The 22,297-nt window shown below is 58.1% G+C and overlaps 1 protein-coding gene across 2 annotated transcripts; it reads right to left on the minus strand.

Moving 5' to 3' along the window:
• Window positions 1–520: 520 nt before the first annotated feature.
• OTUD7B (OTU deubiquitinase 7B) lies at window positions 521–21,655 on the minus strand. 2 transcript variants are annotated; one of them, XM_056510926.1, is made up of 12 exons: window positions 21,566–21,655; window positions 15,507–15,624; window positions 15,006–15,218; window positions 14,685–14,903; window positions 9,356–9,457; window positions 8,784–8,911; window positions 8,297–8,409; window positions 6,634–6,761; window positions 5,915–6,064; window positions 5,371–5,485; window positions 4,684–4,768; window positions 521–4,159 (listed from the first exon to the last, which is right to left on the minus strand). In XM_056510926.1, the coding sequence occupies exons 2-12, from the start codon at window positions 15,577–15,579 to the stop codon at window positions 2,888–2,890; spliced, it is 2,598 nt and encodes an 865-aa protein (XP_056366901.1). In that variant the 5' UTR covers window positions 15,580–15,624; window positions 21,566–21,655; the 3' UTR covers window positions 521–2,887. The 2 variants fall into 2 exon arrangements, with proteins under 2 accessions (XP_056366901.1, XP_056366902.1); XM_056510927.1 differs by lacking the exon at window positions 21,566–21,655 and adding an exon at window positions 20,560–21,064.
• Between the last annotated feature and the right edge of the window lie 642 nt (window positions 21,656–22,297).

Consider the following 22,297-nt stretch of genomic DNA (forward strand, 5'->3'; position numbering starts at 1 on the left):
CCTAATTTAAATTTAGGGAATTTATCCCTTTACTCTGGGGTGGCCTTGGGATGCAGCTGGGGAAAAGGCTCCAAGAGCAGCAAGGATGGACAGAGGCAGGGAGGGAAGGGTGTTTGAGGAAGTTCTTTTTTTAAATGAAAGCCACGAATTAGTATCAAAATGTAATCAGACAATTAGAAAGATAAATAATAACCCCAAAAATAAATAATAAATTATAAACTACACCCCCAAAATCCCAATAATTAGATAGAGAAGGGGATGAGGAGCAGCAGTTCCCCAGGAGGGAACTGGGGATGCCCAGAGTCTGGGGGTGAGGGGATGAAGGAGCCTCAGGTGCATCAGCTGAAGTTTTTTATTGTCAATGAGTCTGTGGTGCCAACGAGGCCACAGGTACAGCCCAAGTGCAACTCTCCAGCCCCTCCAACTGGGAGGCCAAATATCACCAATTAAGCTGGAATTAATAAAAAAAAAAAAAAAATTGTGAATAAACCACTGAAGAATGAATTCAGGTCGCTCGGTGTCGCGTTAGTGAGACCCAAAGCTGCCGAGGGGCCGGGCAATGGCGAATCTCATTTAATAAAACCAAATCAAATCTCATGAACGGGTTTTACACAGGCTGAAAGACAAAGTTTCCCTCCACCAGGATGTGATGGCAGCAATTTGAATTCCAACCACACCAGTAAGTGCACTTAGTTTGACCCTGGGGTCACACCACAGTCTCCCTGTCCCCATCCCCGTGGAAAAATCCCTCCTGGGGGTGGGTTTGTGTCTCCTCCAGTTCTGGAGTTTTCTGCTGCTTTTCCTGCGGGTTTTCTGCCTTCTCCCCGTCCTCCCACAACCCACCAAACCAGCGAGCAGCTCTGGGGGCTTCCCATCCCCACCCAAGCCCAGCATCCACTGGGATGGAGCCAACAGGAGGAATTCCCCCAAAACCAAGGGAAGGTGATGAAGTTTCCCCACCCGTGCCCCGGGGCATCCCTGCTCCCAATATTCCCAAAACAAAGCTCCTGCTTCAATTCGGGGGAAAATAAACAGCAGAAACTGGAATTTCAACCAAGTGCCCATCAACAGTGAAGCGTCTGGGTTAGGTTTTAACCATTTCAGATTAAAATTTGGGGTGAACCAAGCGGGGGCAGAGCCTGTGCCACTCAACCAGCACTGCGTGTCCCTGCCCCAGGGTTAAAGTCCACTGGAATTCCTGCAGTTTGAGGAAGAAGTGTGGAATTTGTTCTGAGGTAAGAGGAGCCAGTTGGAGCGGGTTTCACACCCTCCCCTTCCCACAGCTTCAGCCATGCTCGGGGATTTTATAAAAACAGGGAAAGCAACTTACACTGGAGTCAAATCATCCCTGGGGTGTCTGAAATTTGGGCTTGAAAACCTGTGGACATGAGGCATTGCTGGCTACACTCAAAGTGTTGGGATCCCACGAGGAAAGGCCTTATTTGGGGGCACTCAGCTGTAGGAAAGGCCTTAACTCAGGGGGTTCTAGGGCTAAGTTAACATTTTTAGGGCCGAGTGTAAGGCGTCGGGTGATCCCCCGAGCTCAGCACAGTCCCAGCTCCTCTGCCCAGGCCCTCGCCCCTTCTCCTGAAAACGGCCATGGGCAGGAAGGGGTTGCATAGTTTCACACTTTCTGGAAAATCAACCCAAAAATAAAAACGAGGGAATGTTGTAAAGCTCTGGCTGAAGGATGTAACTCCTGTTTTATTTCCGTGTGATAGGAAATGCTGCGCCTCGCTCCGTGCAGGACCAGGCCCGGGTTGGGAGCTGCAGTTACCAAAAAACCCAAGGAATTCTGTGCAAACATCGCAGTGCTAAAGTGAATCCCACTCTGGGAGCCAGGGGGGCTGGGATGGGGTCAGGAACGGCGTGGGACGTTAGTCACAGGAGGATTTTACCTTATTGTTCTGCTTTTTAGCCCTGTTATCAAAAATATGGATTAATTCCGCAGCCTAAAGGTCAGTCGGTGGCTCAGCACAACGGAGCCGAGTTAATCAGGATCAGAGGTAGTACAGAGTAGCTGTGCTCAAGTAGGAGTTACTGGGGCTGTGCCCCCCGGCTCCACCCCGCTCTGGGGGTGCTCTGGGACCCCTTTCCAGTGGGGGGATTTGCAATCCTTGGGGATTTGCCCCACGCCGCTGGGAATTCCTGGCAGGAGACGCTGCCCCCGGGTCTCGCCTCGGCTCTCCCGTGCCCTGGGGGCTCTGCACAGGAAAACTCCAATCCCTTGAGCGCTGGGAGTCCCCCTGGCTCCCCCCACCTCAGAAAGAGTTTAAAAACAACGTTTTAAAACCAGAGTTGAGCTTGTAGGAGAGGGGGCGACAGAGGCCTGAGCCTGTCCTGGTGCTCGGAGTCATCCAGGACTGGGTGGGGGGCGTCCAGCCCACCTCACCTCACCAATGTCCAACTCCAACACGGTGTCGCTCAGTACCAGCAAGAAGAAATACAGAATAAAACCAGTGTTAAAAAACTCCATTAAAAGGTTTGTGATGCTCAAAATGGGGCATTTTTGCTCTGTCCCAGGTGGTCAGGAAGCAGGAAGGACCTGGTGGGAGCTGCTCCCCCTGCCCGCTCCCAAAGCTTTGGTCTGGTTTATTGAGTTTTTGAGGAATTCTCCCCCCTCACCCTGTGCTCTGACCCAAGCAGCCCCCACTGTCCCCAGGCACCCCTGGGAATCCTCCTCCTGCCTGGCAGGGGCTCTGGGGAAGCAGGGGCTGGTTTCCCCCATCTCCCTCCTGCACCCCGTCAGTCCCAGCAGCCCCACGCCACCGCCAGCCCATCCACATGCTGCAGAGTGGGAGAGGAGCGTGGCTGGCTGTCAAACGCAGCTGGATCTCTGTTATTGCAGTGCCCACGTCCCCCGGGTCCGGCCCTGCACAGGGCAGCATCAGAACCTGTGCACCAGCGCCTCGCGCTCGCGGCGCCGCAGCTCCTCCTTGTAACAGCACGAACAGAAGTTCCCGGTCTCGGGGTGTCCGTAAAAGCTGCAGTTGGGCTGTTTGCACTTGGTCTGCTGGATGCTGTAGAGGGCTTGGCTTCTCATTTTCTCCACTGCTGCCGCCCTGTCGTGCTCGAGGAGCTCCCGGCAGCCGTTGCTGTGCGGGGCCAGGCAGCCGGAGCCCCTGCACTCGGCAGGGAAGGGCGGCTGCACGTCCATGTCCGGCGGGGAGCAGCAGCCCAGCGGGGCAGGGCAGGGGCCGGGCCGGCCCGGGTGGTGCCGGGGCAGGGTGGCGTACGGGGGGAGGCTCCCGCAGGGCCCCCCCGCCAGCTGCCGCCGGCCCTCGGGGCACCCGGGCGGGTGCAGCCCCTCAGCGCTGCCCACGGAGGGCCTGGGGAAGGTGAAAACGCCGGAATAGCCGGGAAAAGCGGCGATTTTAGCAGCCAGGGCCGGCTCCAGGGGCTGGGCGGGGTAGGCGGGGGGCGGCTGGGCGAAGGCGGGGCTCGGCGTGGCCTCCTCGCCCCGCTGGGCGCCCAGCTCCCCCTCCGGCCTCTTGGCCGGGGCAGCGCTGCCCAGCGCCTTCTTCTCCGCCTCCTTCTGCCTCTGCTCCGCGTGGAAACGCTCCTCGGCGTCCAGGAGGTACCTCTGGATCATCTCCTCCTGGAACTGGTGCCGGGAGCTGGTCTTGAGGTGGCTGGCGAGGATGAACTTGCGCTCGCCCTGCATGGCGGCGCGCAGGATGCTCAGGCTCAGCCGCACGTCGCTGCTGTACTTGCAGGGATCCGGCGCCTTCTCCGCTCGGCCCGCGCACGTTCTCTCTGCGGGGGCCGGCTCTGCCGGGGAACATTCCTCCTTGCTGTCTTTCCGTGCTTTCAGGGATCCTTTCTTCTTCTTCTCCAGGGTGTCTCCCTGCCCGTTGCTCATGCCGCCCTTCACGGCTTTGCTGTGCATCAGGCCCCCCATGTTCTTTTTTAGTTTGCTGCCCAGAGTCTTCCCGAAGCTTCCCAGCTTGTTGGCTACCGAGTCTGCCCGTTTTTTATCCTTTTCCTTCTCCTTCTCGCGCTCTTTCTTTGGTTTCTCCCGGTCCTTGCCTGCCCTGGTGCCCCCGTTGCTGGCAGAGCTGCTGCACACCGACTCCTTGTCCGACTCGCCCGACTCGGCTGCCGAGCGAGCGTCATCGCCCGCGGAGGCCGTGGGGGATTCTGGCTGAGCCAGAGGCGCCTGGGGAGGAAGGGAAGACAAATATCAAAGTCTAGAAACTCCTCAGGTAAAGATCTACAGGTGGAAGGTCAAGCAAAGGAGGTCTGGACACACCCACAGAGGCATGTCCCCAGTGCATCCTGCACACCCCTAAATATCCCCCAAGTAACCTGAGATATCCCAGGATCTTATGATTCATTCTGTGATTCCCTGACACCTCCACTTGCTCAAGGTTTCAGGTGCAAAGCCAGGGAACAGTGGGGTGAGACTTGTCCAGTCTTGAGGCGGCCAAAAACGAACAGCTCCCATTTGTCTGGAGCATGGGGCATTCCTGAGGGGCATGGGGGCATGGAAAGCTCTAGGGAAAAAGTGCCCACCCGCAAAACTGAGTCACTTCCCTGCTCTCAGAGCACATCAGCCACAATTCCTGTGGGCACAGAACCCCACATGGGGCAGAGCCCCCCGGAAAGGGCCTACACAAGCTTCCCTGGAGAGAGGAGGGCTGAATAATTCATGGGTAAAGAAGCTGCCCCTGGTGCCTTTACCTGTGTGTCACAAGGCAATGTGATCCACCGGACATTCATGTAGCTGTGCAGCAGGTGCAGTTTGGCCTCCAGCGACAGCGTCACGCTGGCATCAGAGCACAGTAAAACCACGAGTCAGAGCCACTTCCACTTTCCACCTGGAAATATCTCCCCCCATATTGACATTGTTCCCTGTGTTATGCATTTAAATGGCTGTTTTCCTACAGCATGCCCAGTGGCACAAAAGGGACAATTATGCAGCTTTCCTCTCAATGAAATCCCAAAGGGAGAAATCAGATTCCTCTGTGTCAGAATCAAAATGCTTCTGCTTCAGCCACAGGAACTGCTGGGACCAAACCACGGTGAGACCTGCCCAAAGTCTCACCCAAACCAGGCATGATCTGGTGGCCACCACCCTCCCTGTTTTGTGCAACTCCTCCTGCTGCTGGTGTCTTGAACTACGCCCAGCCCAAAGCTCCAGGGTCTGGAGCTTCATCTCCTTACCACGTGTGAACAAAGCTCATGAGATGTCACAGCCCCACCCAAATCACTTCACAACGAAGGGAAATGAAGGAAAAGCTGCTCCATGCCCATAAACAGTGTCATTCCCTGGGGACAACTTTCATCCAGCACAAGAAATCCCAGCTGGGGTCAGGACTGACCCCTCTGAAGATCAGCCAGACCCTGGGTCACCTGCAGATCACCAACCTGGCCAGCTTGACGTTGTCACTGTCGTCCTTCCCCCACTGCCACTCCTTGCCGGGATCCACGGCGAAGTGCACGGGGAGCAGCTTGTGCTCAGAGTCTGTCAGGGGGATCACAGCTGCAGGGACAGAAAGGTCACAGTTACAGCCCCAAAGGACAAACACTCCACACTTGGAGCCAGCTCTGAGCACCCTCCAGGAGCATGGTGCCCTCTGTGGGAATGGCCTGACTGCAGATCCCAGTGGCTGCCAGCACTCAGGGTCAGGGGGCTGTCAGAGCACCATGGAATCCCCATGGCCCTCACAGCAGAGCTTCTTCACAAAATTCCACCTAACTCTGCCCTTGTCTTGCCACTCCAGGCCCTTGTCCCAAGTCTCTCTGCAGCTCCTGGAGCCCCCTCAGGCACCGGGAGGGCTCCAAGGTCAGGACACTGTTGGTTTTTACCTGGGCTGACAGTGCATGGTGAGGGGTCCTGGCCAGTTTTTACCCCCCAGCACTCCCAAATTTTCCTCCTCAGTGCTTTGTTCACCTGAATCTCATTACCCACCTTGATCCTTTGTGTTTTCCTTCTGCTCCATGGAGACCAGGGCAGAAAAATGGGCTTGGTCATAAGCCAGAACCAATGGAGATCGGTGGCATTTGTTGGCTGGGACTTCCAGGGGCAGATAGATCCCTCCAAAGGGAATTGGGGCAAATGCTGGGAAGAAACAAGAGCAGTTAGTTCTGATCACAGGTTCAAGAGTTCAGAGTTGTTTGTGCTGCAACTGCTCCAGAATGAGCTGTTTGCCTCAGCTGAGGGCTTACCTGCAATTATCTGTCTTTTCAGGGGACATTAAACAAAACCACAACCCAAAATAGATGTTTATTTTACATCAGGAGGATTTAAAATGCAGAATGAACTGGTGTTTTCTATAAAAAGCCCTCCTCTTCACTCCCTCACAAGACAAACTTTGCCCCCCAGAACGATGGAAATGGATTAACCTTCTCAGACAGGAAACTGTTCCACCCAGGGAACGGAGTTTCCCATCTCTAGGTGTGTGTATAGGGGCAAAAGAGGTGGAAAAAAAGAAAAAAACCTCAAGTGGATGCCCTCAAAGCAGCAGAAATCAGGCTGGGAGCCAAGCCTGGCCCTGTGGGCTTTACCTGCAGCAGGTCAATTTTCCCCCCTGTGCCATTCCCAATTCCAGGTCCAGCCCTGAGGGCAAAGAGGCCCCAGGAAAAGGCAGGGTAGAAAGGAAAGGTGGGAAGATGAGAGGCAGGTCTCACCCTCGCCGCCCGAGTCGCGCAGCATGGTGTCTGCCACCACCACGATGGGTCTCCTCAGCACGTGGGCCAGCACAAACACATGGAACTCCTCCAGGCTCTCGTACACTGGCTCCTCTGAACTCTCCACCCTTGGGGACAGGAGAAATCCAGTGTCAGCCCCTGCTCTGCAGCATCAGGAGGAGGTTTCACAGTCAGCCACGAAGAGGTGGCTAAGGCTGATCTCAGCACTAATCTGAGGGTTTTGGTGTGGATTCCCAAAATGTCCTGCTCCAAGACAAGGGCTCATGCCCAAGGAACGCCCAGCTGCTGCCTGGCATTGCTAAGGAGCTGGACATCCGTGGCAGGGAAGTGTCCTTGAAATAGAAGTGAGATGGCAAAAACTCCTAGCTCTGTGTTATTCTTCTATTTCAGAGCAAGCAACACAAGGAAACGATTTATTCGCTGCTCAGTCCATGTGCTGCCCCACAGAAGAGGCCATGCAGCACCAAAATCCTTTCCCAGGATGCTCCATGTGCCTTCTGTTTCCTTGGGATCCTTCGTCCTTCCCCTAAAGCCCCAGGAAACAGACAGACCAAACCCCAGGAGACAGACAGACAGACCAGCACAGGCTCTGTGCCGTGCCCTGGAGAACAGAGAGCTGTGCCCTGAGGTTGATGCTCCCTGCTCTCCCCTGGCTGCTCCCTGCTCTCCCCTGGCTGCTCCCTGCTCTCTCCTGACTGCTCCCTGCTCTGCCCTGGCTGCTCCCTGCTCTCCCCTGGCTGCTCCCTGCTCTCCCCTGGCTGCTCCCTGCTCTCCCCTGACTGCTCCCTGCTCTCCACTGCTCCCTGCTCTCCCCTGCTCCCTGCTCTCCCCTGGCTGCTCCCTGCTCTCTCCTGGCTGCTCCCTGCTCTCCCCTGGCTGCTCCCTGCTCTCCCCTGGCTGCTCCCTGCTCTCCCCTGCTCCCTGCTCTCTCCTGCTGCTCCCTGCTCTCCCCTGCTCCCTGCTCTCCCCTGGCTGCTCCCTGCTCTCTCCTGGCTGCTCCCTGCTCTCCCCTGGCTGCTCCCTGCTCTCTCCTGGCTGCTCCCTGCTCTCCCCTGGCTGCTCCCTGCTCTCCCCTGGCTGCTCCCTGCTCTCCACTGCTCCCTGCTCTCCACTGCTCCCTGCTCTCCCCTGCTCCCTGCTCTCCCCTGCTCCCTGCTCTCCCCTGGCTGCTCCCTGCTCTCCCCTGCTCCCTGCTCTCTCCTGGCTGCTCCCTGCTCTCCCCTGGCTGCTCCCTGCTCTCCCCTGCTCCCTGCTCTCCCCTGGCTGCTCCCTGCTCTCCCCTGGCTGCTCCCTGCTCTCCCCTGGCTGTTCCCTGCTCTCTCCTGGCTGCTCCCTGCTCTCCACTGCTCCCTGCTCTCCCCTGGGTGTTCCCTGCTCTGCCCTGGCTGCTCCCTGCTCTGCCCTGGCTGCTCCCTGCTCTCCGCTGCTCCCTGCTCTCCCCTGGCTGCTCCCTGCTCTCCCCTGGCTGCTCCCTGCTCTCCCCTGGCTGTTCCCTGCTCTCCCCTGCTCCCTGCTCTCCCCTGGCTGCTCCCTGCTCTCCCCTGGCTGCTCCCTGCTCTCCCCTGGCTGCTCCCTGCTCTCCCCTGCTCCCTGCTCTCCCCTGGCTGCTCCCTGCTCTCCCCTGGCTGCTCCCTGGCCGTACCCGCCGCAGCCGCTGCCGTTGGTGCCATAGTGCACGCGGGGCTCGCTGGACGCCAGCTTGATCAGCTCGTTCCACTCCTTCTGCCACTCCTCCTCCGTGTAAACCAGGCCAGACTGAAAAATGGCAAAGAGAACCCAAAATCCCCCAAGTGAAGCTCTTCCAGTTGCTTTATACCCACAGCAGAACTTTTCTCTATAGGTTTATGCAAAAACAATCAACATAATTTGCACCATGTCCTCAAAAGTGCTTCCCAGTATTCATCCAAAATTCCTCTCTCAATTTAAATCCATTTCTCCTGTCCTGTCACTTCTCCCAAGACCCTTCCATTGTGCTGCAGCTCTGACTGCAGGACACCCGTGACCACAGCACAGGAGGGAGCTGCCCAGAATTCCAGACCCGACAGGAAGCACCTCCCAATCCCTGGCATGTTTTCCCAGGACGCTCCCCTGGGCAAAGAGGGCCCAAACCAAGGCTGAGTGGCTCCCACCTCCTTGTTCTGCTGCGTCTGCTGCCAGCGCCAGCGCCGCCGCAGCGCCTCCCGCTCGGCGCCCTTGTCCATCAGCGTGTGCAGCGACTTCCGCAGCATCAGGTCCCGGTCGTGGAAGCCCCACATCCCTGCAGGGACAAGGAACAGCCCGGCAGGTCAGGAGGGGCTCGTGTCCCTCCCTGACCCGCTGAGGTCCCGGCACTGAGAAGGGAAGGGGCTGCTCCATTATCCCACATGTTCTTCAGGAATCCAGGGAAACTTGCCAGACAGAGGGGGAGAAGGATTTGAGAAGTGCACAGGCTGCTGGCAGCCCCTTCCCTTCCAGCCACCCCAGTCCCACTGAGCCCTTCCAGCCACCCCACTCCCACTGAGCCCTTCCAGCCACCCCAGTCCCACTGAGCCCTTCCAGGCACCCCAGTCCCACTGAGCCGAGCTCTGAGGCTGCTCCTGCACACACCAAGGGGAGCAGCAGCATCCCGGCTTCCCACCAGGCTGGGGGGGGTCCTGCTCCCAAAGGGGGATCCTGGCTCTTGCTCCCAACCTGTTTCCCTGTGGATTGAGCCAAGCCTTACCCAGGGAGGCAGCGTGGAGCAGGCAATTCCCATCGCCAGTGGTGGCCAGGGGCAGCAGGCGCTGGCAGCTCGGATCCACTGTCACCCACCAGTTGAGACGCCCTGGGGAGATTGGGGAGACTGGGGAGAGTGTGGCACAGCACGGGGCTGGGGGAGCCTGGGGGACACCACGGGGCTCAGCCCTCCTGAAACCATGGCCAAAAACCAGCCTGGACAGCGGGGAAGGCACAGACCTGCCCAGGGCTGGGGGGAAGAGTCAGGACAGTGACAAGGCAACAAAAAGGGAGACTGGAGCTGCAAAACTCCCCGGGGATGCCACCAAAAGCCCAGGCTGAATTTGGGGTCACACAAATCAGAACTGCACACAAACAGGAGCTGGGACTTCCACCTAGACCAGTTCTCCTCTATCTGCTTTTCCCTCACATCCCTTATTTCCCTCCTCACAGCCCATCAGGCTGAAAATGCCTCCAGGAACACCCAGCACAAACAACTTCTCCAGGGAAAACCACCCTTTTGCTGCTTTTTGGAACCAAATTCCTCTGGTTTCAACTCTCTCATGGCCGGGTTTCCCTGCTCACTGCTTTTCAGGCAGAATACTCCAGGATTTCTGCTGATCCCAGCAGCTGTCCTGCTGCAAATGCAAAATGACAGCGCTTTACACCGGGAGTTTTGGGTCACTGTGGTGATTCAAGTCAAGAGCAGCTAAAAATACAAGGTAGGAAAAAATGTCCAGTGAGCCCAGTGTGGCTGGAGAGTCAGCCCTTCCCAAGGGAGCAAAGCTGGGTTGGATCAGGACTCTGAACCCCCTGGCCATGTCTCACCCTGCCCTCAACATCCCTCCTTAGCTGCCACATTTTCCAGGAGTTTTGGACCCAGTGCAACAGGCAGGCTTTTGGATTCCAAGTTGTATTTAAATTACTCCTTCAGGAACTCAGCCCTTTCCCATCGTTTCCAAAGAGCCTCTCCTTCCTCTGGAGCACAATCCCTACCAGGGACCCCAGTACACAGACATTGGATTGCTGGAAATGCTTTGTACAACCTCAGGGAGAGCAGCTAGAGAGGAACTAAAGGCAGAAAACAGGGGTTAAAGCATCCCAAAACACTGGAAAACAAAAAGCACGGAGTTCAGTGTGACACAGGCAGGTTGTTCCTGTCCCCAGCGCCAGAGCTGGGCTCTGCACTGGGCCTGGGGACAATGGCTGTGCACGGACAGCCTGGCTGCTCCCTCTGCAGCTCCTGGCACGGCGCAGGCGGGAGCCTGCCCAAGTGGCCCAGGGCCAGGGCAGCAAACCCGGCGCTGCCAGGAGCTGTCCCACACACTCTGCTGCTGGGGGCAGCACCGACAGCTCCCTCCTGGCTGCTCCCCTCATTCTGCCGGGTCTGATGCTCCTTTCCACGGAGTCTGCAGCCCGGCTGGTGCTCCCGAGGTTGTGCAACCTCTGCCCGAGTCAGATGTGAGGGGACACACCTTGGGGAGGTATTTGTGTGCCCAAGTGTTTGCACTGGCTCCGGTTACACAAGGGAAGTTCCAAAGGAGCCGCACGCCCAGCCCTCCTCCCAGTGCTCTGCTCCCAGTGCTCTGCTCCCTGTGCTCTGCTCTCTCCTCCCAGTGCTCTGCTCCCTGCTCCCAGTGCTCTGCTCCCTGTGCTCTGCTCTCTCCTCCCAGTGCTCTGCTCTCTGCTCCCAGTGCTCTGCTCCCAGTGCTCTGCTCTCTGCTCCCAGTGCTCTGCTCTCTGCTCCCAGTGCTCTGCTCCCTGTGCTCTGCTCTCTCCTCCCAGTGCTCTGCTCTCTGCTCCCAGTGCTCTGCTCCCTGCTCCCAGTGCTCTGCTCCCTGCTCCCAGTGCTCTGCTCCCAGTGCTCTGCTCTCTCCTCCCAGTGCTCTGCTCTCTGCTCCCAGTGCTCTGCTCCCTGCTCCCAGTGCTCTGCTCCCTGTGCTCTGCTCTCTGCTCCCAGTGCTCTGCTCTCTGCTCCCAGTGCTCTGCTCCCTGTGCTCTGCTCTCTCCTCCCAGTGCTCTGCTCTCTGCTCCCAGTGCTCTGCTCCCTGCTCCCAGTGCTCTGCTCCCTGCTCCCAGTGCTCTGCTCCCAGTGCTCTGCTCTCTCCTCCCAGTGCTCTGCTCTCTGCTCCCAGTGCTCTGCTCCCTGCTCCCAGTGCTCTGCTCCCTGTGCTCTGCTCTCTCCTCCCAGTGCTCTGCTCTCTGCTCCCAGTGCTCTGCTCCCTGCTCCCAGTGCTCTGCTCCCTGCTCCCAGTGCTCTGCTCCCTGTGCTCTGCTCTCTCCTCCCAGTGCTCTGCTCTCTGCTCCCAGTGCTCTGCTCCCTGTGCTCTGCTCTCTCCTCCCAGTGCTCTGCTCTCTGCTCCCAGTGCTCTGCTCCCTGCTCCCAGTGCTCTGCTCCCTGCTCCCAGTGCTCTGCTCCCAGTGCTCTGCTCTCTCCTCCCAGTGCTCTGCTCTCTGCTCCCAGTGCTCTGCTCCCTGCTCCCAGTGCTCTGCTCCCTGTGCTCTGCTCTCTGCTCCCAGTGCTCTGCTCTCTCCTCCCAGTGCTCTGCTCTCTGCTCCCAGTGCTCTGCTCCCTGTGCTCTGCTCTCTGCTCCCAGTGCTCTGCTCCCAGTGCTCTGCTCTCTGCTCCCAGTGCTCTGCTCTCTCCTCCCAGTGCTCTGCTCTCTGCTCCCAGTGCTCTGCTCTCTGCTCCCAGTGCTCTGCTCTCTGCTCCCAGTGCTCTGCTCCCTGTGCTCTGCTCTCTGCTCCCAGTGCTCTGCTCTCTGCTCCCAGTGCTCTGCTCCCTGCTCCTAGTGCTCTGCTCCCTGCTCCCAGGGCTCTGCTCCCTGTGCTCTGCTCTCTGCTCCCAGTGCTCTGCTCCCTGTGCTCTGCTCTCTCCTCCCAGTGCTCTGCTCTCTGCTCCCAGTGCTCTGCTCCCTGTGCTCTGCTCTCTGCTCCCAGTGCTCTGCTCTCTGCTCCCAGTGCTCTGCTCTCTCCTCCCAGTGCTCTGCTCTCTGCTCCCAGTGCTCTGCTCCCTGTGCTCTGCTCTCTGCTCCCAGTGCTCTGCTCCCTCCTCCCAGTGCTCTGCTCCCTGCTCCCAGTGCTCTGCTCCCTGCTCCCAGTGCTCTGCTCCCAGTGCTCTGCTCCCTGTGCTCTGCTCTCTCCTCCCAGTGCTCTGCTCTCTGCTCCCAGTGCTCTGCTCCCTGTGCTCTGCTCTCTGCTCCCAGTGCTCTGCTCCCTCCTCCCAGTGCTCTGCTCCCAGTGCTCTGCTCTCTGCTCCCAGTGCTCTGCTCCCTCCTCCCTGTGCTCTGCTCCCTCCTCCCAGTGCTCTGCTCTCTGCTCCCAGTGCTCTGCTCCCAGTGCTCTGCTCCCTGCTCCCAGTGCTCTGCTCCCAGTGCTCTGCTCCCAGTGCTCTGCTCCCTTCTCCCAGTGCTCTGCTCCCTCCTCCCAGTGCTCTGCTCCCTGTGCTCTGCTCCCAGTGCTGTGCTCCCTCCTCCCAGTGCTCTGCTCCCAGGGCTCTGCTCCCAGTGCTCTGCTCCCTGCTCCCAGTGCTCTGCTCCCAGTGCTCTGCTCCCTGCTCCCAGTGCTCTGCTCCCTGCTCCCAGTGCTCTGCTCCCTCCTCCCAGTGCTCTGTTCCCTGCTCCCTGTGCTCTCCTCCCAGTGCTCTGCTCCCTGCTCCCAGTGCTCTGCTCCCAGGGCTCTGTTCCCTGCTCCCAGTGTGGCAGAAATGCCGAGAGGCTGCCCAGGAGTGTTGAAAACAACACATTTCCCTGTGTGTGGCTCTTAAGAGCCAGCCCTAAGAGCTCTGCAGGGAAATCAACAGGATTTAGGAGCCCGAGGGATCTTCTCAGAACAGCCATGGTGGCAACAGATCTTCTGCACACAGGAGAAGTCCAGTGGCATCCAGAGGCTCCCTCTGCATCCAGCTCTGTGACCCTGCCTTATCCCACGGAACACCTGCCTGTCCCCAGAGGCTGTTTGGGGAAATCCCACTGCATCTTCCAGCAGGAGCCACCTGCACAGGCCATGGCAATGGGAAGGAAGAGATGGCTCCACCCAGCCTGAAGGGAGGATTGCCTCATCCAAACAATAATGGCTCCCCTAAGGCTACTGGGAATGGGAACCTGCTCCTGCTGCTGACACAGGGAGTGTCCCAGGGACTGCTCCTGGGATCCAACAGGACACAGACACCGCTGGCCACCCTCTGGGGCAACCAGACCTCTGAATACATGGGGAAGAGGATCATGGGGAAGAGGATCTGAACATATATTCGGCAATAAAATATCTCCTTAATCCCCTAAGGATGGTGTATGCTAAATTAATAACAGGAGTCTCTGTACACCCCAGCACCATGCTCAAAACCCTGCTTGGAATCCAGCTTGGAATATTTCATAGCTGCACTACAGCCCTTTGTTACAGACAAAACACTCATTTATAACAACCCACAGACACCCAAGTCTCTAAAAGGCATTTTCTAAAACTCTGAATTTCTAAATTCCTTCCTGTTAACGGCATCTCAGCACACCTGGAAGTGCCCCCAGCCCACAGTGAAGCACCCAGCAAGCCCCAGCCCTGCACCCCATTTGTGCTGGGACACAGGAACCCAAGCCCTGGCTCCAGGGGGATGAGATGTGGGGTTTATCTGCATCAGAGCCAGCAGCTCTGCTGTCACTGCACAGCGCCGCCGTGTAACGGGATCACGGGGATCGAGTGCTCATTCCCAAAACATGAGAATATTTCTTACAGCAGCTCCTGAGCAGCACAGGCAGACATTGGGCCCTCAGAGTGCCTGTTATCCCCAAGGATAACGTGTTTTCTGCTATGTGCAGCACCACAGAAACAGGGGGTGCAAACCCTCCTGAGATCCCTCACACGTCCTGCACCTTCCTGGTGCCAGGGATGAGGTTTTTCCCTGCCCTCATTCCCTCGTTTACAGATCCCCTCACAGCTCTTTGGAACCTGATGGAAAGAAAACCTGAGGTTCCTCCCCAGGCACCCAGCAGGCACTGGAGCAGCAGCAGCAGCAACTTCCAGGGTCAGTAATCACTGCAGAATTTGTTACAGGACGTGTTACACAGGAATTCCCCCTTCCCTGTCTCTCCACAGGACAGGCAGGACGGAGCATTGGGGTGCTCCAGGGGTGAGACAATGCCAGTTTTGGGGGTGTTCCAATGCCAGTTCTGGGGTATTTTCCCTCTCAACTGTGCACAGTGAGTGCACAGGGAAGCGGCCCCTACTCAGCCCTTGCAGCAGGTCATAAAAACGATGGAAGGATTCCCAGTTGGATGTGCATCCGTGTGATATCCCGGGGTGCGGCTGCCCACGGCACGTGGCAGCAGCACGGACCCAGCACTCACCAGCCTGCTCCAGTGCTACCAGCATGGACTGCTCGATGAGGTCGCGCTCGATGAAGCTGCGGAAATCCTCGGTGTACACGGTGAGGTCGGGCAGCTGGAAGGTGCAGATGGGCATCTCCAGCAGGTGCTCGCTGCTGCTGCCATTGCTGGACACGTGGGAACGGGCCAGGGACACGATGGTGGAGCTGGCATGGGAGATGCCTCGCGACAGGCGCTTCTCTGGGGGAGAGCAAACAGCAAAGTGGGGCAGGAGCAGCAAACCCCGGGCAGCCAGCAGCGAGCTGCGGCAGGGGAGGCTGGGCAGGCTGGGCTGGCACTGACCCTGCACCACGTCGTCCTGGCGCTGCAGCGGGGGCCGCGCCGGCCGCGCCAGCTCGGGGGGCCGCGCCCCGTGGGGCTCGGGGGGCCGCGCCCCGTGGGGCTCCGGGCCCGGCGCCCCGTGGGGCTCGCCCAGCGCGGGCGGGAGGCTCCCCGCGTGCACCTGCCGCAGCTGCTCGAAGTCGCTCAGCGCCGCGCTCAGGTCCCAGTTCTTGCCTGCGTGGGAAGGGAGCAGCACTGGTCACCCCCAGCCAGCACTTCCCAAATATCACTGTGGGAAACTGGTCCAGCTCCCACCTCCCTCGCCCTCTTCCAGCCCTTCTTCCTCCCACTCCCCATCAGCCACCCCGTAACTCCCCCGTTGTTGCCAGTTTCGCATTTCTTCCTCCCAGCTCCCCATCAGCCCCCCGTAACTTTCCCTCATTGTTCCCAGTTTTCCATTTCTTCCTCCCAGCTCCCCATCAGTCCCCCTTATCTCCCCTCGCTGTTCCCAGCTCTGCACACCTTCGAGGAGGTCTCTGGCCAGCCCCGGCTCTGCCCCCGTTGAGCGAACAAAATCCGACAGGACGATGTCCATAGCCGAGGCCAGGCGGGGTCAGCGGCGCCGCTCCTCGGCATCAATCTGGGAACGACACGAGAGCAGGGGCTGCACATCCCACAGCCACGAGCTGAGGGGCACCTGAACCTCCCCCGAAAATCCACCGCGCTCCAGGACTGCTGCTTCATTCCCCAGAGCTGGCACAACAGCACCCGCTGTGCTGGAACCAACAACGGGCATTTCCTTGGAAAATTCACAGACTGAACCCAATTCTCATCTCAAAGGTGGTGGATAAATTACATAATAAATGAATATTTGAGAGCAATGAAAAAGCAGAAAAGTTTCTCTTGTACATTTATAGGGAGAAAATATCTGCCCCCATCCCTCTCCAAGCAACCCAGCTGTGAGGCAGGGAAAAGGAAGTAAGGACAAAATGCTAGAATTAGGAGATGTGTCCAAAGGGAAAATACATTTTTAAAAGATTCTTTCAGACAAAAAACCAAACCAAACCAAACCAAACCAAACTAAACCAAACCAAACCAAACAACCCCAATTGCTCTGGCAGACAAAATCAATGTCCAGACAGAGCCCCCTTTTACTCCTGAGCCCCTTGCCAGGCTCCTTCAGCTCCAGAGCTCCTTCCCAGAGGGGAACAAAACCACAGATCCAGTCCATAAATCTGGATTTTGTCAGGTTCTGAGCCTGCGGAAGGCAGGCGTGTGCTCCTGCCATGCCTCCAAATCCTGATTTTCCGCATTCCTCGGGGCAGAGAGGGAAAGGAAGAGCAGCCTCATCCGTGGGAGTCCAGATCAGCAAAGGGCTCAGTGGAATCTGCTGCTGTGCAGTTAAAGGCTGGGATAAAAATTCTGCCATCAAGGAACAGAAAAGAATGGGCAAAGAATTTATGCCAAGCTGAAAATTTGGAAGTGGAAAATCTGGGAAGGCTGGGAGAGGGAGGTGCTGGTATATCAGGTACAAGAGCAAATTTCAGGATTGTGTGGAACAAACCTGGTTGTTTTCCTGGTGCTTGGGAACTAAAGTCGCCTTTTCAGGATTATCGCTAAAGATGGGCAAAATCCCCCTGGTGCCTTGAAATTTTTTTTTTTCCCTAAAGGTGGGTGAAATTCCCTAACAGCACAACTCCCCACGAGAAACATCCAGTCTTTAATATGGCATGTCTTGGCTTTGCTGGAGAGAAACCATTCCCACTCTCACAATCATGTTGTTATTCTGTTCCCCCTCCCAGAAAAACTCTGTATCCCTTCACTGCCGGAGCAAGCGGTAGCTGCGTCGGAAGAAGTGATGCCAGAGCCCAGCATTCTGGGAGCAGGATTTGGCACTGATTCCTGCTCTTACTCCACCAATTTAGGGAACATCCCTAATTAGGAGCCGCAAATTTAGATCCTCTAATCCCTGGCAAGAGCTGCAGGAACAAGGAGCAGCCCCAGGACGAAACTGGCTGTGATAATGGGTAAAACTTCCTTCAGGTGGGAGTGGAATTCCAACGAAAATGAAAACTCAGCACACACAGCGGAGCTCTGGGGAGGGAACAAGCAGCACATCCCACCCCCTGGTGCACGGCATTCCGAACTCCCACATGCACAGAAATGCCAGGGAAAACACAGCAGGAAAACTCTGGGTCCAGTGTGGTGGTGACGGATTTGTTGGAGATTGAGGGATCGGATGCAGAAATGTCCTCACCCCAGAGTTATTGATTATTTCCTTGTCCTGTGGAAGGGAAATGCTCCCTCCTCTTCCCTCCTTCCAGAACAGGTCAGAAATAAGAGCCCAGGTAGGAAATCCAAGCCCCAGGAGATCCACAACTGCAAATCCATCCCCCAGCAATGCAGCAGGTGCTGAGTACCTCTCAAAGCCACCGGGAGCACAGGGGGATGCAGCACGGCTGGATGTAATCCAGAGTGAGTGCTCCTGGCACATTCCGAGCACAAATGTGCAGAAAACTTATTTAGGAGTAAGCCCTGTGATCCTGGCGATCCCAGCAGGCTCCCAGCAAATGTTTAACAAACATCCCCCCACACTTCCAGAGGGCCTGAGCACAGCAACGCTCCTGTGGAAGCTCAGCCGTGCTGGAGTCGCACCTCGCTCGGAGCAGAAGGAGCTGGAGCTCCCTGCAAACAGCATTCCACGGTCACACCCCTTGGGAACCAGCCAGAGCCCCATCCCAAGGTGCCAAGGGATCCACCCAGCACTGGCACCAACCTTCAGCCTCCCAGGCAGCAGACACTGGGAATGGGGCAAAGCTGGGCTTGCTCAATCCTGGCAGCCTGCAAATCCTTCCTAACGGGAATTCAGACCTTTAACATCAAACATCCATCCAAAGTAAGGGGAAACTCATGAAGCCCCACAGAGCCTTCTCTCTCCTGCTGCCTACAACCTCTCCCTGGGCAACTCCAATGGCCAGGTTTGGGAAGGGGCTCCAGGAGCAGCTGGAGCATCCTGGCCCTGCCCTGCGCAGGCAGCACTGTGCTCCCTGCCCGACACCAGCACACAACTCAGGAAACCCAGGGAGCAATCCAAGAGGACACAAGGTCCAAGAGCTCAGTGCCTCTCAGCTCCATCCTGGGGGGAAATAAACCATTGGGAACACTGAACTGGAGCAGCTCCCCTGAACCAACTGTGAAGCAGCAAAATGGGATCCATTCAAAGCTCCAGATCAGAATTTATGGGGCTTTAATTCCTGTATTTTATTAGATTTCAATTGTACTAAACACGCTGCAGAAACAGGAAACAATTCTCTTTGTTAGGGCCAAATCCTGACCCAAGGTCGGTCACGACTGGTGACTCCTGTGTGTTTATAAAGCTACTTCCAGAAATATTTTAGGAGCAGCAAACTCTGACGTCTTTCCCCCGGATCTGCCACGTGATGTTTTGCAGAGGGCAGGAAGCAAGCTGGGAGCCAGGACTCCACTCACAGGGCTCTGCTCCCAACCCAGCCCCTCTGCCACATCCCATCCCCACAGGGAACCCCAGGCTAGAGCTGCAGGAGAGGCAGGAGGTGCCCAAACCCAAAGGGACATTTAATCCAGCCAGACCCACACAGATGTTTTTGCTCCCACCATTGGGGAGCTGCAGCAGAGTGGCAAACCAGCACATCTCAAACTCCTAAATTCCAAATCCTACAAAACTCTGAAGTTTGGCAGCACTCATGGCTAAGCAGGCGGGTCCCAAGGGGAAAGGCCACGCTGGGACACGCAGGTGGGAGCAGCTCCAACCTGAGCCCTCCCAGAATAACAATGAGAAAAATGAGCTTCTCTGTGCCCTGATGCTTCTGAAGGAGGTTTCTGGCTTCTTCTGCTCCCCAGAACAGGGGGCCAGCCTGTGTGCCACCCCACAGCCCTGTCCTGGCCCAGCAGGTTACCTAACGCCGCCAGCAGAGCAGCACACCGGGATTAACCCGCCCGTCCTGACCTGACACCTGTGCTGTGCTCACTGAGCTCCTGGGACACAGAGACACCTGGGGCAGGACACAGGGACACCTGTGCTGTGCTCACTGAGCTCCTGGGACACAGAGACACCTGGGGCAGGACACAGGGACACCTGTGCTGTGCTCACTGAGCTCCTGGGACACAGAGACACCTGGGGCAGGACACAGGGACACCTGTGCTGTGCTCACTGAGCTCCTGGGACACAGAGACACCTGGGGCAGGACACAGGGACACCTGTGCTGTGCTCACTGAGCTCCTGGGTGGGACACAGAGACACCTGGGGCAGGACACAGGGACACCTGTGCTGTGCTCACTGAGCTCCTGGGTGGGACACAGACCACACAGCTCCTGCCTCTTCCAGCACAGGAATCAACCCAGCCCATCATCATCCTCACCATCAACAAAAAGCAGTTACTCCTGATAGAACTGATGGTGCAGGACATCCCTGGAGCTCATCAGCCCCTCAGCCCCAAGGAGGGGTGCTGTGAGCGCAGAAGGAAGCCAGTCTGAGAGGGAAGAGCAGGGATGCTGGGGAACAGAAGGCACAGGCAGCTGTGGCGGTGCTGGATGTGGCTCTGTGGCTGCACCTCAGCTTGGTAGGAGCAGCTCTCCAAGATTTACCATTCTGGGAACAGCAGGAACCTCTGGTAGAGTTTTAGCACAATCCAAAAAGACAGCACATAATCCCTGCAAACAAACTTTTCCAGCAGCGAAAAAGGGCTCCTAAAACCACACTGGTGCTAGGGAGTTGGAGTGGGAGTGAAACAACAGTTATAGAAATGATCCCATTTTTATAAAGCTCCAGTGCTTCAATGAACAGCTTTATCCCGTTTGTTCCAGAGCTTTTTTTGTTTTCTCCAGCAGCTTCTCAGTGCTCCAGACACAGCTGGGCTCCTCCCAATACCCATCCTGAACCTTGGGCTGAAGAACCCAACAGACTGACACCTCCAAGACAGATAAAAGCCCAAAAGTCTCCAACATAAACACAGCAGCTCCATCAAATCCAGGCTCTGTCCCACTATCATTATCCCTCCTGCTTATCAATTCCTCTTGCTCCCAAAATTACAGGATTCTCTAGTGATGCGCTCACAACGAACTCAGTTCTCTCAGTGCCTGCACCAAAGGAATTCCCTTTGAGCCAAGTTCTCCTTAAACCAGGCTGTGCCTATTTCCAGCCTGGCCCTGGCTCCCTGCAGGAGCTGGGCCTGGCACACGCTGTCCTTGCCTGTGTCCCGGGGGGATGCTCCAAGTGTCCCTCTGCAATCGAGGCCACGGCAGCTCCATCACCAATTCCGCACGTTTTCTCCCCAGAACGCTTCAGCCCAGTGCTCTGCCCGCAAGGAAAACCCATTTTCAGTCGTTTGCAGGGATGAGTTTAGGGTGTAACTCAGGACTATAGAAGCTGAGGGTCAGAGCATCTCCCAGCGCTCCTCCACGGACAGCAGAGCCACATCCCAGCACGGATTAACCACAAACACCAGCAGAAAATTAAATAAATTCCAACAGAAAACCGAACCAACCAATACAGAGCAGAGTCCTGAATCTCACAGAGGGGCTGATAAGGGTCTCATACCTGAAGCATCACAGGGACGCCTGGATCCATCTGTGTGTCCTGCCCCTTCAGACACATCCAACACTACATCCACAAGTGGCCACACCATCCCCACTCCAGAAGTTTCTTTAGCACAAAACTATCTATAAGCAGCTTAAACGTGACATTTCCCCAAAAAACGACTCAGCAAGGACATGTGACAGGTCAGGAAAAAAAATCCCAGTGATTCAGGGTGAGGAATCCCGCTGGAAGTTTGGACTTTCCAGCTCCAGCAAGGCCTTTAGGAACCCGGAGATCTCTGGTCCAGGCTCTGCCTGGAGTCCCTCCGAGTACCCATCTCACAGAGAGGAAAGACGAGGGGCCCCGCAGCATTCCCGGCGCGCTGGGATCCAACCGAGGCTCCGTCCCGGCACCGTGAGATCCAACTGAACGCCCGGGAGGCTCCGTCCCGGCACCGTGAGATCCGACTGAACGCCCGGGAGGCTCCGTCCCGGCACCGTGAGATCCGACTGAACGCCCGGGAGGCTCCGTCCCGGTACCCGAGTGCCTGCCAAGGCCTCGGAGCAGAGTTTCCCTGGAGCTGGGCCGGGCGCTGCTCTGGGCCCGACACCATGGAGAGAATCAGCCGGACGAGGAATTCCCTCTCCTCATGGGCCGGGACTCGCCGGCTCCAGGGCTGTTCCGAGCTCGTGTTCCGCTGCCGAGGGCTGGAGCCCGTTCCCGGGGAGCCCCGACCCGCGGGGTGAAGCCCCCGCCCGGCGGCCTCGGCCCGGGGCTCGGGCCGGGAACGGGGGGGGGCGGCCCCGGACCGGCCCCCGCGCTGAGGGGGGACCCGCATCGGGCCCCGCACCGCGGGACGGCCTCCGGGACCGAGCCCAGCACCGCGCCCCGCCACCGACACCGGGACCGAGCCCGGGCCCCGCGCCCCGACACCGGGACCCGCCCCCGCCGCCCCCTGAGACCGCGCCATGACCCAAGGCCCGGCCCCGCCAAAACTTTCCCGAGGCCGAGCGGGGCCCGCCGTTACCTAGGAGAGGCTCCATGGGCGGCGCGGCGCGGCCCGGAGCGGCCCCGGGCCCTCCCGCCGTCGTCGCCGCCGCTGAGGCCGTTCCCGGGGCGGGCGGGGGGGGGGGGGGGGGGGGCGGAACGGAACGCGCCACCCGGAACGCGCCGCCACCCCCGTTCCCGCCCGGAACGCTTTGGCGGGCGCACGCGGCCGTGCCGGGAGGGGCCAATGGGAGCGCAGGGCTGGGCCTGGCCCCGCCCCCCGGCGTGGGGGAGCAGAGCGCCCCCTGGCGGCGGCACGGCTGAGGGGCCCCGGACCCCCGTGAGGATCCTGGACCCCCGTGAGGGAACTGAAACCCCCGTGAGGGAACTGAGACCCCCCTGAGGAGCCTGGGACCCCGAGAGGAGCCCGGGACCCCCGTGGGTCTGATCCCCAGCATGGGGCTGGCCTGTGTGTGGTCAGTACCACTGCGTGGGGCTGAAATGCCGAGCCCGGAGGGTGCGGGGTCAGCACCTACTCCCTGTGCCTGATGCCCACTGGGAATCGCTTTCCTTACTGTGGAAAGCTTCCTGTTCCTCCCCCGCGGCACGGGAACAATGCTGAGTGGGGCAGCAGCTGCAGGGCTGGTGGGATGGCCGGTCCCTTGGCTGAGCGCTCCACATTCCCTGTGTTCAGGGCCCCACATTCCCTGTGCCCAAGGTCCCACATTCCCTGTGTCCAAGGCCCCACATTCCCCATGCTGTGGGTGCCCAT

Source organism: Oenanthe melanoleuca, chromosome 25, assembly GCF_029582105.1.
Source record: "Oenanthe melanoleuca isolate GR-GAL-2019-014 chromosome 25, OMel1.0, whole genome shotgun sequence".
Classification (NCBI taxonomy): domain Eukaryota; kingdom Metazoa; phylum Chordata; class Aves; order Passeriformes; family Muscicapidae; genus Oenanthe; species Oenanthe melanoleuca.